Source organism: Palaemon carinicauda, chromosome 3, assembly GCF_036898095.1.
Source record: "Palaemon carinicauda isolate YSFRI2023 chromosome 3, ASM3689809v2, whole genome shotgun sequence".
Taxonomy (NCBI): domain Eukaryota; kingdom Metazoa; phylum Arthropoda; class Malacostraca; order Decapoda; family Palaemonidae; genus Palaemon; species Palaemon carinicauda.
Window position 1 is genome coordinate 119,135,907 of NC_090727.1, and position 12,997 is coordinate 119,148,903.

Below are 12,997 nucleotides of genomic sequence, written 5' to 3' on the forward strand. Positions count from 1 at the left end.
CCGATTCTAGGAACAAGGTGTTTTGAGGATCAATATTGGAACCATGCATAGCCGCTAACTTCATAAAGTCCATAAAGTTAGGGCGCTCTGAATGTTTGAGAAAGCGTACACAACGCGTGTTTGTACTATCTGAGACAGAACCGGATTGGGTATCGGGTGAGGGTATAGTCTCAACTCTCGCAGGAGAGGATACCAGTTGCTCTTGGGCCAGTTGGGTGCGACCAAGGCTACTTGTCCCTTGAAGGATCTCAGTTTGTCTAGAACTTTCAGCCAAAGATTCACCGGGGGAAAGAGATAAATCTTTTCCCAGGTGTCCCAATTCTGTGACATGGCGTCTGTGGCGTAAGCCTGAGGGTCTAGATTGGGAGCCACATATACTCTCAATTTGTGGTTGGATTCCGTGGCGAAGAGGTCCACTTGGAGACCGGGAACCTGAGAGAGAATCCACCGAAATAACTTTAGATCGAGTGACCATTCCGATTCTAGAGGGGAGGTCCGGGACAGGGCGTCTGCCACTACATTCCGGACTCCCGCCAGGTGGACAGCTGAAAGATGCCAACGGTTCAAGGCTGCTAGGGAGAATATGGCTACTAGAACATGGTTCAGAGGCCCTGACTTTGACCCGCCTCTGTTGAGGCAGCGGACCACCACTTCGCTGTCGAGGACCAGACGAAGGTGTTGTTTCTTGGGAAGAGCAAGACGTTTCAGGGATAGAAGAACTGCCATGGCCTCTAGCACATTGATGTGAAATTGGTGGAACAAGGGAGTCCAAAGACCTTGAACTTTCTTGAGCTGAGAATAACCGCCCCAACCTGACAAGGATGCGTCCGTGTGAATGATTAATTTCGGAGGCGGAAATCGAAGGGGAACTGACTTTGACAGACTGTTTGCTCTTGTCCAAGGAAGAAGTCTTTCCCGTAGAATGGGAGGAAGGCGGACTTTCCTGTCCCGGAGCTTCCGGTTCGCCCTCGAACGCCAGACACGATTGAAATCTTTCAATTTTGCCTTCAGAAGAAGATCCGTCACTGAGGCAAACTGAAGGGACTCCAGAATCCTCTCTTGGAGTCGTCTGGAACTTACTTTGTCTTTGAGAAAGCGTTTGGTGTTCCTTGCAATCTCTAACCTCTTGGGTCTGGGAAGACACAGAGTATGAGATATAAGATCCCATTGCAGGCCGAGCCATTGGAACTTCGATTTTGGAAGAAGACGGGACTTCTTGAAGTTGATCTGGAAGCCTAGAGATTGAAGATAATGGATGACTTTGTGAGTGGCTTTTAGGCAATTTTGGGAGGTGTCTGACCAAATGAGCCAGTCGTCCAGATAGGCTACTACTTGAATCCCTTGATTCCTGAGTTCCTGAACAGCGACTTCTGCTAACTTTGTGAAGATCCTTGGGGCGATGTTGAGCCCGAAAGGCATCACCTTGAAGGAGTAACTTTTGTCCCCTAAGCGAAAGCCTAGGTACGGACGGAAGTGTCTCGCTATCGGGACGTGATAATAGGCGTCTGTAAGATCGATAGAGGTGGTGACGGCCCCACGGGGAAGTAAGGTCCGCACCTGCGAGACGGTAAGCATTCGAAACTTGTCGCATTGAATGGACAAGTTGAGAAGGGATAGGTCTAGAATCACTCTTCTCTTGTCTGAATCCTTCTTCGGGACACTGAACAGCCGACCTTGAAACTTCAGGTGTTTCGTTTCTTGTACGGCGTTCTTTTGTAAAAGATCCTGGACAAATTCGACCAGGTCCGGAGTGGAATGTTGACGAAATTTGTTCGGAGGAGGAGGTCCTTGAATCCAACTCCACCCCAGTCCCTTGGAGATGAAACTGAACGCCCAGGGACTGAACCTTCATTTGTTGCGGAAGGAATAAATTGTTCTGGTTAGAACCACGGTGGTAGCCTCTACCTCTACCATAACTCTGGGAAGAGCTATGAGCCTCATACGACTGGTTAAAGGCAGGAGAAGTGGCGGAGGCACCAGAAAGCTGGCTCTTAGGAAGCAGAACGGTGACATAGTCGTCCGAAGGAGCCTGGGAGGTGGAAGGCTGTGCCGGGGCAACAGGAGATGGGGAAAGAGGCAGCCGGAAAATGGGCGAACCAGTCTGCTGTTGCCTGAACTGGGTGGAAGTATATGGACGGAGCTTCTTCCTACCCCGGGCTTGGTAATTTGCAGGGTCAGATTTACGTTTAGGAGTCAAACCCCAACGGGTTTTAAGGCTCTGGTTGACTCTAGTGGCCTCCGCCAAGACTTCCTCTACAAGGTCCTCAGGGAAGAGGTTTGAACCCCAACAGGAGGACCGGATCAGCTTATTAGGTTCATGCCTAATAGTCGCCTCTGCCAGGACATGTTTGCGACACTTGCGTTTAGCAGTAGCGAAGTCATACAGGTCGTAGTATAATGACTGCAACGTAGCCTTGTTGAGAGATTTAAAAATACTCTCAGTATCGTAAGTCAAGGCTATCGACTCCGTGGAAGTGGCCAGGTTCAGAGTACAGCCAACGCGTAGGCGAGAATCATACTCCTGTTTAATGAGGGATTCCGGGAGACGGGGAAGCCGCTCGCTAAACATTACCGAAGCACAGTCTGCTGCTAGCTTTCCAGAGGTAAATGTGGTATGGACGTTGTCCCAACACTCAATGCCTGAAGGAAGAAGGAGGGAGATTGGATCCACCTCTCGGATGGGAGGCAAGGGCTTCTCCTCCAGAGCATATTGGAAAGCAAGCTCTGCTACTTTATTGACACATGGAGTCACGGTGTTTTTGTCCATTAGGAACATTGTAAAAGAGCTCTTATAAGGCGTCAACATAGTGTTGGTGCAGCCGATGTCATTCAGGAATCTGGCCCACACAGATTGGGCCTGCTCTTTTGGGAAGATGACTGTCTCCTTGGGGACCTTGTCTAACCGAACCAAAGCTTCCTCGGTAAGCCTGGCATAACCATGAAATGGAAATGCCAGACCAGGAGGAAAGAATTCCAAGTCCTCTAGGGGACGAGTGCCAAGACCCTCCAAAGTTAACATTCCGTCTGAGAACGGGGAATGAAGAGCCATACGCCAAGGGTTGTTTTTGGCAAACTGCGGGAGCTTAGAGGCATCCGGGATGAGAGAGCTTTGGACCCGCTCCGGAGCACCTTGCTCTAATGCCCCAAGTCTCTGACCGATGTTAGAGAACATCGTGTCCATCTTAGACTGTATCTCTGATACAAACTTAGCCTGCATCTCCGACACGATGCGAAGCATGGCTGATTCGGAAAGGCCCGGGCTAGCAGCAGGTGTGGCGGAATGAACTCCCGGGTCGCGAGACTTAGAGGAGGAGCCAGAAGCCTTAGATGACAGGTTTGTATTCTGTTTAGGACCATGAGAAGCCTTATGAGGCTTATGAACTTTAGGTAAGGTTCTAGACTTATTCTTGGGGGGAACCGGGTGTGATCGTTGGGACGAATCACGGTCCCCAGAAAAACCATGGAAGGAAGAGCGATCAGAAGAAGAAGAAAGAGAGGGGCTGAGGATAGGAATCTCAGCGCCAGAAACACCTGCCTCACTTACCACCCTACCTGTATCTGGATCATCCAATAACATGGGTTCCACGTCAAGGTTCATGGAGGCAACATTGTCTTCTAGATCTCCGGGGGCGTCCGACGGATCCTGCTCTGGATCAATAAACCCCGCTATGGTGGCATCAATGTGGGCAATGATGGGAGCTGCAACATGCCTAGCCACAGCGGCTGAAGACTTGGCGTTGGGGTAAATCAGGGAACAGTAGTCCTCGGAGAGGACGTACGGCCGCTTGGACTTCACGTTCCGGGCAAAACCACCAACCCACACTTTCAGTGTGGCCCGAGCCGCAGACTTTTGCTCCGGGGATGCCTGAAATAATAGTGGGAATTATAAAAGGGCAGACTCCCAGTGGTCCTTCAAGACCATAGATATCTTACTAAATAGTGTATGTATGCCAAAAAAGGTAAGATAAATAAGAAGGCAACATAGCCAACGGGACTCACCGAGTCAGATCCAAGGGTGGTAACGAGGTCAAAACAGACCACACAGTTATCCGGGTGCCATACCACGACATCCTCCAGCTGCACACCGCAGAGGGCGTGAGACCGACAGACGGTATGGCCGCAGGGCTGATGTAGAACAGCTGCACAGGCTGTCGTCTGACAATGCACCATCTATAAAAAGAATAGTATATGAGAAACTGTAATTCTCTTAAGTAGGGGCGGGTCTTGAGGACCCGGCCTAAACATAAGTCTAGCTTAAGACTAAAGTAAATAGTATATGAGAAACTGTAATTCTCTTAAGTAGGGGCGGGTCCGGAGGACCCGGCCTAAACATAAGTCTAGCTTAAGACTAAAGTAAATAGTATATGAGAAACTGTAATTCTCTTAAGTAGGGGCGGGTCCGGAGGACCCGGGCCTAACATAAGCCTAACACAAGATTAGGGCTTAACTGTAATATTCTTAAGTAGGGGCGGGTCCGGAGGACCCGGCCTAAACATAAGTCTAGCTTAAGACTAAAGTAAATAGTATATGAGAAACTGTAATTCTCTTAAGTAGGGGTGGGTCCTGAGGACCCGGCCTAAACATAAGTCTAGCTTAAGACTAAAGTAAATAGTATATGAGAAACTGTAATTCTCTTAAGTAGGGGCGGGTCCGGAGGACCCGGGCCTAACATAAGCCTAACACAAGATTAGGGCTTAACTGTAATATTCTTAAGTAGGGGCGGGTCCGGAGGACCCGGCCTAAACAAAAGTCTAGCTTAAGACTAAAGTATAGCCATCCATTCCGGTCGAGCCGGGAGTATAAAAAAGGATGCAACAACAAAAATTTAAGACACAGGGTGTCTGATTTCCCGGGGCGAGGCTAAGCCCCGGGCCGGGAAATAAAAGTATCCAAAACCAATTCGTATAGGAACTCCGGGGTAGTGATCTGTCATATAATCATCATAGGAACTGTTATAAATTAAATAGGGGGGCGGAACTGTAGATAAGAACCGCCAACGGAACCCAGAGGGTTTCATATAACATAAACCAGTGTGATAAGTGAATATAAAATAGGGTGCACCGGGATCCAACTCTGTTGACCGGTGGCCAACCAGATTAGACAGAGCCGAACCCGCCGGGACACCCGGAGGACAAAGTCCATAAACACTGAACTACCCCCTCTACAAGGAGGGAAGGCAACGGTCCCCTAGGGAAGAGGGGGAGAGAAGCCTAGCCACCCACCTAGCGAGAGGGGGAGCATGGGGGAGAATCACGTGATACGGAGCAGCAGGGCTACCCACTGACGATCCCCAACCAGACAGATCAAACGGAGTAATAGCACAATATTCATTATAATAGTAATAGCGTTGATAATATAAAATAAACACATAAAAAATTTTTGGGCAAGGCATGCAACATAATAATTAAATCACAAAAGACACACCTGATGGCTTAAAAAATAACATTGCCGCCTAGCACGAAGGTCGGCAGCCATAACGATACGTAAATGATATCGGCCCAAAATTTGAACCACGAGGGTTCTAAACGCTAAATAATGAATATCCATAATAACAAATAAAATTTAATAATACATATAGTAACACCGCGAGTGAAACTAAAAGCTCTCAAAACAGGAGTACCAACTGTAAATGGAATCGAGCAAGATCGGTATGAACGAAGAGAATACACTCCTATAATTCAAATATTAGACGATCTAGGTTGCTCAAAACACAGCAAAACACAGCTTGGTACTTAACTTAGACGGTGTCTCCAGGGAAACCGACGAAGAAGCCATAATCCAAAGAAAATAAGCGAAAAAACGAGAGCACAACAAAAAAGCGGGTTACACACAAGACGTGCTAAAAGGAGTTGGGTTCTGAGCGGATGCATTGTTAGTAGTACCGAGTGAGGTTGAACGGCTCTCCTCTATTGGGGTTTCTGTCGTGGATGAATCTAAATAGTGCGGGACCTCTGGATTATACGCCCAATTTTATACCGACACCAATAGGTGAGCGAGCTAGTTAACCTAGCACTCCTTTACATTTTTTCTCTGGTATATTTAGCAGTAAATTACCTAAGAATAAGTGCTAAATGGAGCTTATTCACTGGGCGGCACAGGTTCGAGCCCAGAATATATATATATATATATATATATATATATATATATATATATATATATATATATATATATATATATGTATATATATATATATATATATATATATATATATATATATATATATATATATATACATATATATAGATATATATATATATATATATATATATATATATATATATATATATATATATATATATATATATATATAGATATATATATATATATATATATATATATATATATATATATATATATATATATATATATATATATATATATATACAAATGCAACAGCAATGAATGACAACTGTTTTACTTGTAGAAAACTTGAAGCAATTAAAATCTTCCCACTTCATAATTAGATCAATTGTGATGAGGTAAAAGATTTCTTTCACCATTTTTGCTCCTACACATAAAACAGAAAGGTCACCCATGAACAGTGTGTGAAGAACATCATCTGGAATCACTAAAGAAATCACGATATTTGCTAGCACAAACAACGTAAAACTAAGCATGCTGCTGTGCTGCTCTGCTGGACTTCTTCAAGGCAATTTCTTTTAGACAAAATAGTACCTATTATTAGATGAAAGAACTGTCTTCTTAAAATGTCCAGAATGAAACTTGCCTCTCGAACCAAAATCATGGACAGTTTTAAGGATACTATAATTATAATTCCATGTGGTATCATGCTTTTTCAAAATCAAAGAATACTGTCATGTGATGTTTCTTGGAAGCAAATGACTCATAAACAGATGACTCTAGATGGACACTTGTATCAATTGCAGAGTGCATTCTTCAAAAATTACACTGAACTGGTGATAAAATACTCTTCTTTTCTAGTATCCATACAACCCTTGGATTGATCATCTTTTCCTCAATTTTACATAAAGAACATGTCAATGTAATTGGTCGGTAGTTTGCAGCTAAAACTTTGTCCTTTTTGGGTTTTTAAAAAAAACAAATTTAATTGCCAGATCCCAAAAGGTTGTGAAGGCTACATTAATTGCCAGATCCCAAAATGTTGGGAAACTATGGTCTCGCCATATTCTAATATTATTTATAGTATAAAGTTTAGTGTTATTACACATGTGCTTCATTCATGCATAAGGAATTTTGTCTGGGTCTGGGGCTGTATCATTGCATGATGATAATGCAGAGTTGCATTTTCTCTCTGCAAATGGGTTATTGTATGTCTCTTCTTTATTTGATGTGAAGTTGAGTCTTTTCTTCTTCTCTACATCTATAAAGGTAGCATGAAGGAGGGGTCTTCTGACTTTTGGAATACTTTCTCAAAAGGATCAGCTAGTGAATCACTCACTTCCAAAGGATTAGTAATATACTGATCATTAATTTTTAACACTGGTGAAGAAATTGGAGTACTGGTGAAGAATTTGGAGTATATATGACAGAAATTTTATTAACTTTCCTTCACATGGCAGAAGGTGAGGTTCTTTTATTGACTGAAGAAACAAAAGATGACCATAACTGACGTTGAGCTGCTCTGATTGCTTGTCGAAATTGTGCTGTGTATTTCTTGTAAGTAACGATATTCTGTTCAGTGTAATTTATGCGGCATCTTGTTAATGTAATTCTAGTAGATCTATGTAACCCTGGTGACCACCAAGGGACTGGCCATTGGCAAAATAGACCTGTTGTTTTTGGGATGGAATACACTCTAGCTGTGTGACAGCTTTCATTTAGTAAATCAATGGCATTATCAAATTTTTTTAATTCGTCTGCATTACCTTCTACTTGGCTAAGTTCTTTCAATTTTTGTTAGTCACCTCTATCCAAGCACCATCAAGAATATCTGTATTCAGGTGGACCATTGTTAGTTTTAATTAGTATTGGTGTACAATCACTTGTATACCAGTCATCAGATGTTCTCCAGTGAAAGTCAGCCTGACAGTTAGAGCTTGCTATTGTCAGATCAATGCATGAAAAAGTACCTGTCTGGATATGTAAGTGAGTGGCCTCAACTGTGTTTAGAATTCCAATAACTTTATTTTCTATTATTAATGATAGCAGATTGTCCACTGAGTTTTTTAATACATCTCCCCATAATGGGTGTTTGCTGTTCATATCACCCAGAAGAAGAAATGGTTGAGGGAATTGCTTCAACACCTCAGCCACATCATCATATGGAATACCATCAACAGAAGGTAAATATAATGATCCAATGGTATATTTCCTACTTTGATCTATTTGGACTGCTACTGCTTGTTGGATAGTACTTAGATTTAAATGTTTTTGAGGAAGGTCGCTAAGAACATACAGTAACTGAAAGTTCCACCATGACTTCTTCCCTGAAGATTACATGGTACATGGTGTTCTGTAATTGATGTATCCTTTGGAAAAAGGAGCAAACCCATCTAACATTGTTTCTTGTAGACATGCAACTACAAGTGAGTGGTTATGAAATAGGAGCATCAGCTGTTCTTATTTAGACCTCAGATCTTGACAGTTCCACTGTAATATTGAATAAAAAATAAAAAGTTTACTTTTTGGAATATTCCTTAGAAAAAGGATTTTTAACAGTTGTTTTTAATTAATAGGAGTCTTTGATACTCTCTTTGAAAATGTAGGTCTTGCTAAGTTTAGTTTGATATTTTTCTTGGCAGCCTTCTTATTCATTTGTTGAGGAGGATGGTGAACCTTGACATTAATATTTGAAATATTGACTTTTTTCGTAAGGTTTGTCATTTTTTCAGATAAAATATCTGTACTTATTTGCAACAGTTATTTTTCCATTTCTCGTTGGAGGAGAGATTGATGATGGTCTCCCTCTTTTTCGAATGAAAGCTGTTGAGTTATTAGGATTATGTACCTCCATTATAACAGGGGCTTCCAATAGCTTTCTAGCATACGATTCTTTCCCTAAATCGGTAATGATGCTATATGAGATCCTCAGAAAGCCTTGGGCTGTTCATCCGAGGTGTAGCAGATTTAGAGGAAGGAGGCGGTGCCTTTATCATGAGACACTGAATCTAAATTATAAGGCATGGTAATAACATTAGAAGGTGATTCAGCAAGAGGATGCTTTACCTACATTACCTGGTCTCGGTGGTACAGTATTGCAATTCTCTCTGGATGTCCTGCATCCTTAAATTTTAAGGCCTTGGCGTAACTTTTGGATTTGCTTTAGAAACCATCAAGCATATCCCACACTGATATGCTCTACATATGACTTCCGAATAGCTGCTTCTTTTATTTTATATTGAGGACACTTCTTATTACAATTAACACACTTTGTAATATAAGTGCAGGGTCCATGCTCAGGATCCGAACAATTGTCGCAGATCTTTTTGTTTTTACATACTTTAGATGGATGTTCAAACTTGAAGAAATTGTAGCACTGTAAAGGTGTCTGTTCATAAAGGTGAACTGGAATTCTCTCATTTTAAAAGTATACACGAGAGGATACATCATGGTCTTCAAATGTTGAAACAATCATAGTAGTTTTGGGAATCTTGTGAATCTTTTATATTTCTCTAGAGCACATGTTTAATATTTTCTCCTTATTAAATTCATAAAGGTCTTTGTTAAAAAGCACAGCTCTTCAATAACTAAAGTTTAAATGCAGTTCGATATCCACCATTAAATTTTCTTCTATCTTTATGTAACTTAGCATAAATGACTGGTTTAGATTTGCCCTGAATTAGAATAAACTTCTTCCCAAATCTAGAAATGTCTCCATGTTCTATTGTACCTACTTTCTTTTGTACTCTTTGGCTAAATATAAGATAATTGTATTCTTCTCCCTCCGAGGCTGCAATAATCCACATTGGTGTCTTTGGCTTTTTTCTTTTTATTAAGATTATTTTGGGGCCTATAAATTTATTTGGATGCCAGTTACTAGGGTGATATATGACAAGGTTTCAAGGAGCAATATTGCATAATGCTCCAGTAATCTATTATCAATTTTCCTTTTTTAAACTTCACAGATGGCTTTAAAAGTCTCCCCATGATTATAAAGCTTAAAAGTCATCCAGATTGTTCCATAATGATAAGTTACTGGCAAATCACATTTATGAATGACTTTCAATTTCCTCACATTCCCATCGCTTTTCTGTACATTTCATAACCAGTCCTTTTTAATTTCCAGGTTGTCAACAGAATTTTCCATATTTAAGCAAGCAGAGGTCGTCAACTGTGTTTGGGGTTTGCCATTTGATTCAAGGGTATGGGAAACATTAGGTTTAATCATTTATTCAAGAGTCTTTTCTTGCGCTCTAGAGAATTTGGTAAATACAAAACAATGTAAATACTAAAAAAGAAAATAATAAATTGATTCTCCACAATATACATACCTAACATCCTCCCCACTGATTAGTGGTGTTTGGTGGATAGGGAAGTATTTCGACTTGGAGATTGAAGAGACTATACAACATGTAACCCATGTTATTGTTGTTAGACTGGTAAGTCTCATTGCTTTAGTAGAGACAATCTATTATATTGGAAGGAACTAAAACGGTTAATTTTTTAATTTTAAGGGGTAACGTCGTCATTCCAAATTTCTGGAAATGAAGTCAATACGAACATCAGTTGAGTGAGGAAATAAATTTTATTATCAAAATTTTGTTTCCATATTTTCTCCCTTATTGAAATATAAATAGTACTTACATGAAAAAGTTGTCTTGGTATTTTCTCTTGAAGTTTTTCACAAATATATCTCCCAAAGGACTGTGCTTTTGATTTATGAACAATAATAGAAAGTTCCTCGACAGCTTGGCTGTTCAACAAAAAATCAAGCTAATGGAGAAAAAGCAAAGAATTATAATTTCTACGGATGTGATATATTGACAGATGAATTAGTATATTTGATAGTGTTATGGTACTTGAACATACTGAGGAGCATGACTGTAATATAACTGAACAATAGAGTAAATAGAGATTTCCGACCTCCGCCAAAGGCTAATGGAGTCGTCCATGGCTAAGATCTATCTTTGGTGTTAATTTCATCAAAATATGTCAATTTATTCTGGCGTTATCTTTAAAATGACAAAAAATTGAAATCCAGATCATCTCCAAAATTTAATAGGGTCATCCATGACCTAAGATCCGTCTGTGGTGAAAATTTTGTCAAAATGCGTCATGTAGTTTTGATGTAATCCTGTCCACAGACATACAGACAAATAAATAAATAAATATATAAATAAACTGACTCGATAACATAACCTTCTTGGCGGAGGTAAAAAATACCCAAAGTTATCCTTAATAATAATACATTGTATTTCCCTGACTCAGCAATCTCACACATACGGAACTGATTACTGTAATTGCCACTTAAAAGTATTGATACTTACTTTAACTAAGCTGGACGGTTGAAATCCAATATCCTCATAATCAAATGAAGCATATCCAGATGTTATAGATTTTAATTTGTCATAAAAGTCAACAACTATTTCATTCAAAGGAAGTTGGTATTGCATAATTATTCTATCATTATCAAGGTTCTTCATGTTGTGTTGAAAACCACGTTTTTCCTGACACAGGCCAATGACAGCTCCTAAGTACCTGTCTAAGAAACAAGAAATTAAATTATTGAAAAGTAATTTGTATTTTTTTTAGCTATACAAACCTAAATCATTTAAAACAGATGATTTCAATGCAAACTTGAACAGCCATTGAATCATTAACATGATAGTTGGTTAATGATAGGTGATGTAAAGGGGAAGCCCTGCTCACCTGTGTGTCACATAATAGCCACTTTTGACCTTAGGCCCAGGATGGAGAGGGGTGGTTGAGGTAGGAAGTGTAATTTAAAGGGTTCTGATTTGTATAGCTATGACAAATACAAATTATTCTTAATACTTATTTATTCTTACACATATAAGAACCTTTCATCCTTTAAAATACGAGATTCAGTCATTGGTGGGAAGAAGTCCCCTAAATCTGTTCATTAGCACTACAAAGTGCCCTTTGAAATGCTATTGGAATGGTTGGAGCACAAAAGACATTGTTTGCATCTCCAAGATGTTAATGTGTAGATGCTGATCTTATACTGGCCAAACACATGAGGCTACTAGGGATTCCAATAGTGCACCCCATCCCTCCATGGATGCATCTGAAAACAGACATGTACCCAGAGGTGAAAAGTCATGTGAACCTCCCCTGGTGAGATTTTTATTGCCCAATCACCTGGTGAGAAAAAAAGAGCTATACAAGGGCATCAGCTTTTAAGCACATCCACCACAGATGCTGAAAATCCTGCTTAGTTTTATTCTAGGCATACCCAGTACACTGCAATAAAGGCCACAGCCTACACTCATAACAGGAGGATCACTGCGAACAATTATGTCCCTATAGATAGAACAAAATTCTATTGACCACAAGTATTCTTACAAACACACCTTAAGTTCTCTCAACCATATTTGATCTGGTAGCACTGATGTAGGATAATCTCCGTTGCCTCACTTCGCTTTTTATTCATACATATGTATGTATGTACTTACTTACCTTGATGGGATTATCTTTGAATACTGTATTTTATCTCTTTATTCAAGTAAGCCTCTTAGACTCTCTTACATTTATGCATTTTGACCTGTTTTCCATCCCTCCCTAATCCCTATCTCCATCTGTTCCTTCCAATGCTTCTCTCTTTCCCTCTTTCTCTCCATCCTTCCCTCCCCTTTCTACTTTCCCTCCTTCTCTCTCTCTTCCAAGCTCCTTCTCTGTCTCTTATTCACTATACCTTTCTTGCCAGTACATAATGCTTCAAGCTATTTCTAGTGTTACAAAATTATATATTTCTTGGCATTTATCCCTTAACCCTTTCTATCACACCAGTAAATTAGCAATGGTTTATCCAAAAAAAATCTGATATTACTAAATGATTTATGTGTGCAATGGGTTATAGAATTAAGGCTCTTGTCTATAACTATTATGGACCCCA

General features: G+C 40.4%; 2 protein-coding genes across 6 annotated transcripts in view; one reads left to right on the plus strand and one right to left on the minus strand.

The window, feature by feature from the left end:
* Window positions 1–7,996, plus strand: part of LOC137638868 (uncharacterized) — a 30,642-nt gene extending 22,646 nt beyond the window's left edge. The window contains exon 4 of the mRNA XM_068371278.1: window positions 7,883–7,996. Within this exon, the coding sequence (XP_068227379.1) occupies window positions 7,883–7,996 (114 nt within the window). The remainder of the gene's footprint in view (window positions 1–7,882) is intronic.
* Window positions 1–12,997, minus strand: part of waw (Translation factor waclaw) — a 336,239-nt gene that overhangs the window by 41,712 nt on the left and 281,530 nt on the right. For all 5 annotated transcript variants that reach the window (XM_068370492.1, XM_068370493.1, XM_068370494.1 and 2 more), the window contains 2 exons: window positions 11,409–11,623; window positions 10,726–10,854 (listed from right to left, as the gene is read on the minus strand). In XM_068370492.1, coding sequence (XP_068226593.1) covers window positions 10,726–10,854; window positions 11,409–11,623 — 344 coding nt within the window. The remainder of the gene's footprint in view (window positions 1–10,725; window positions 10,855–11,408; window positions 11,624–12,997) is intronic.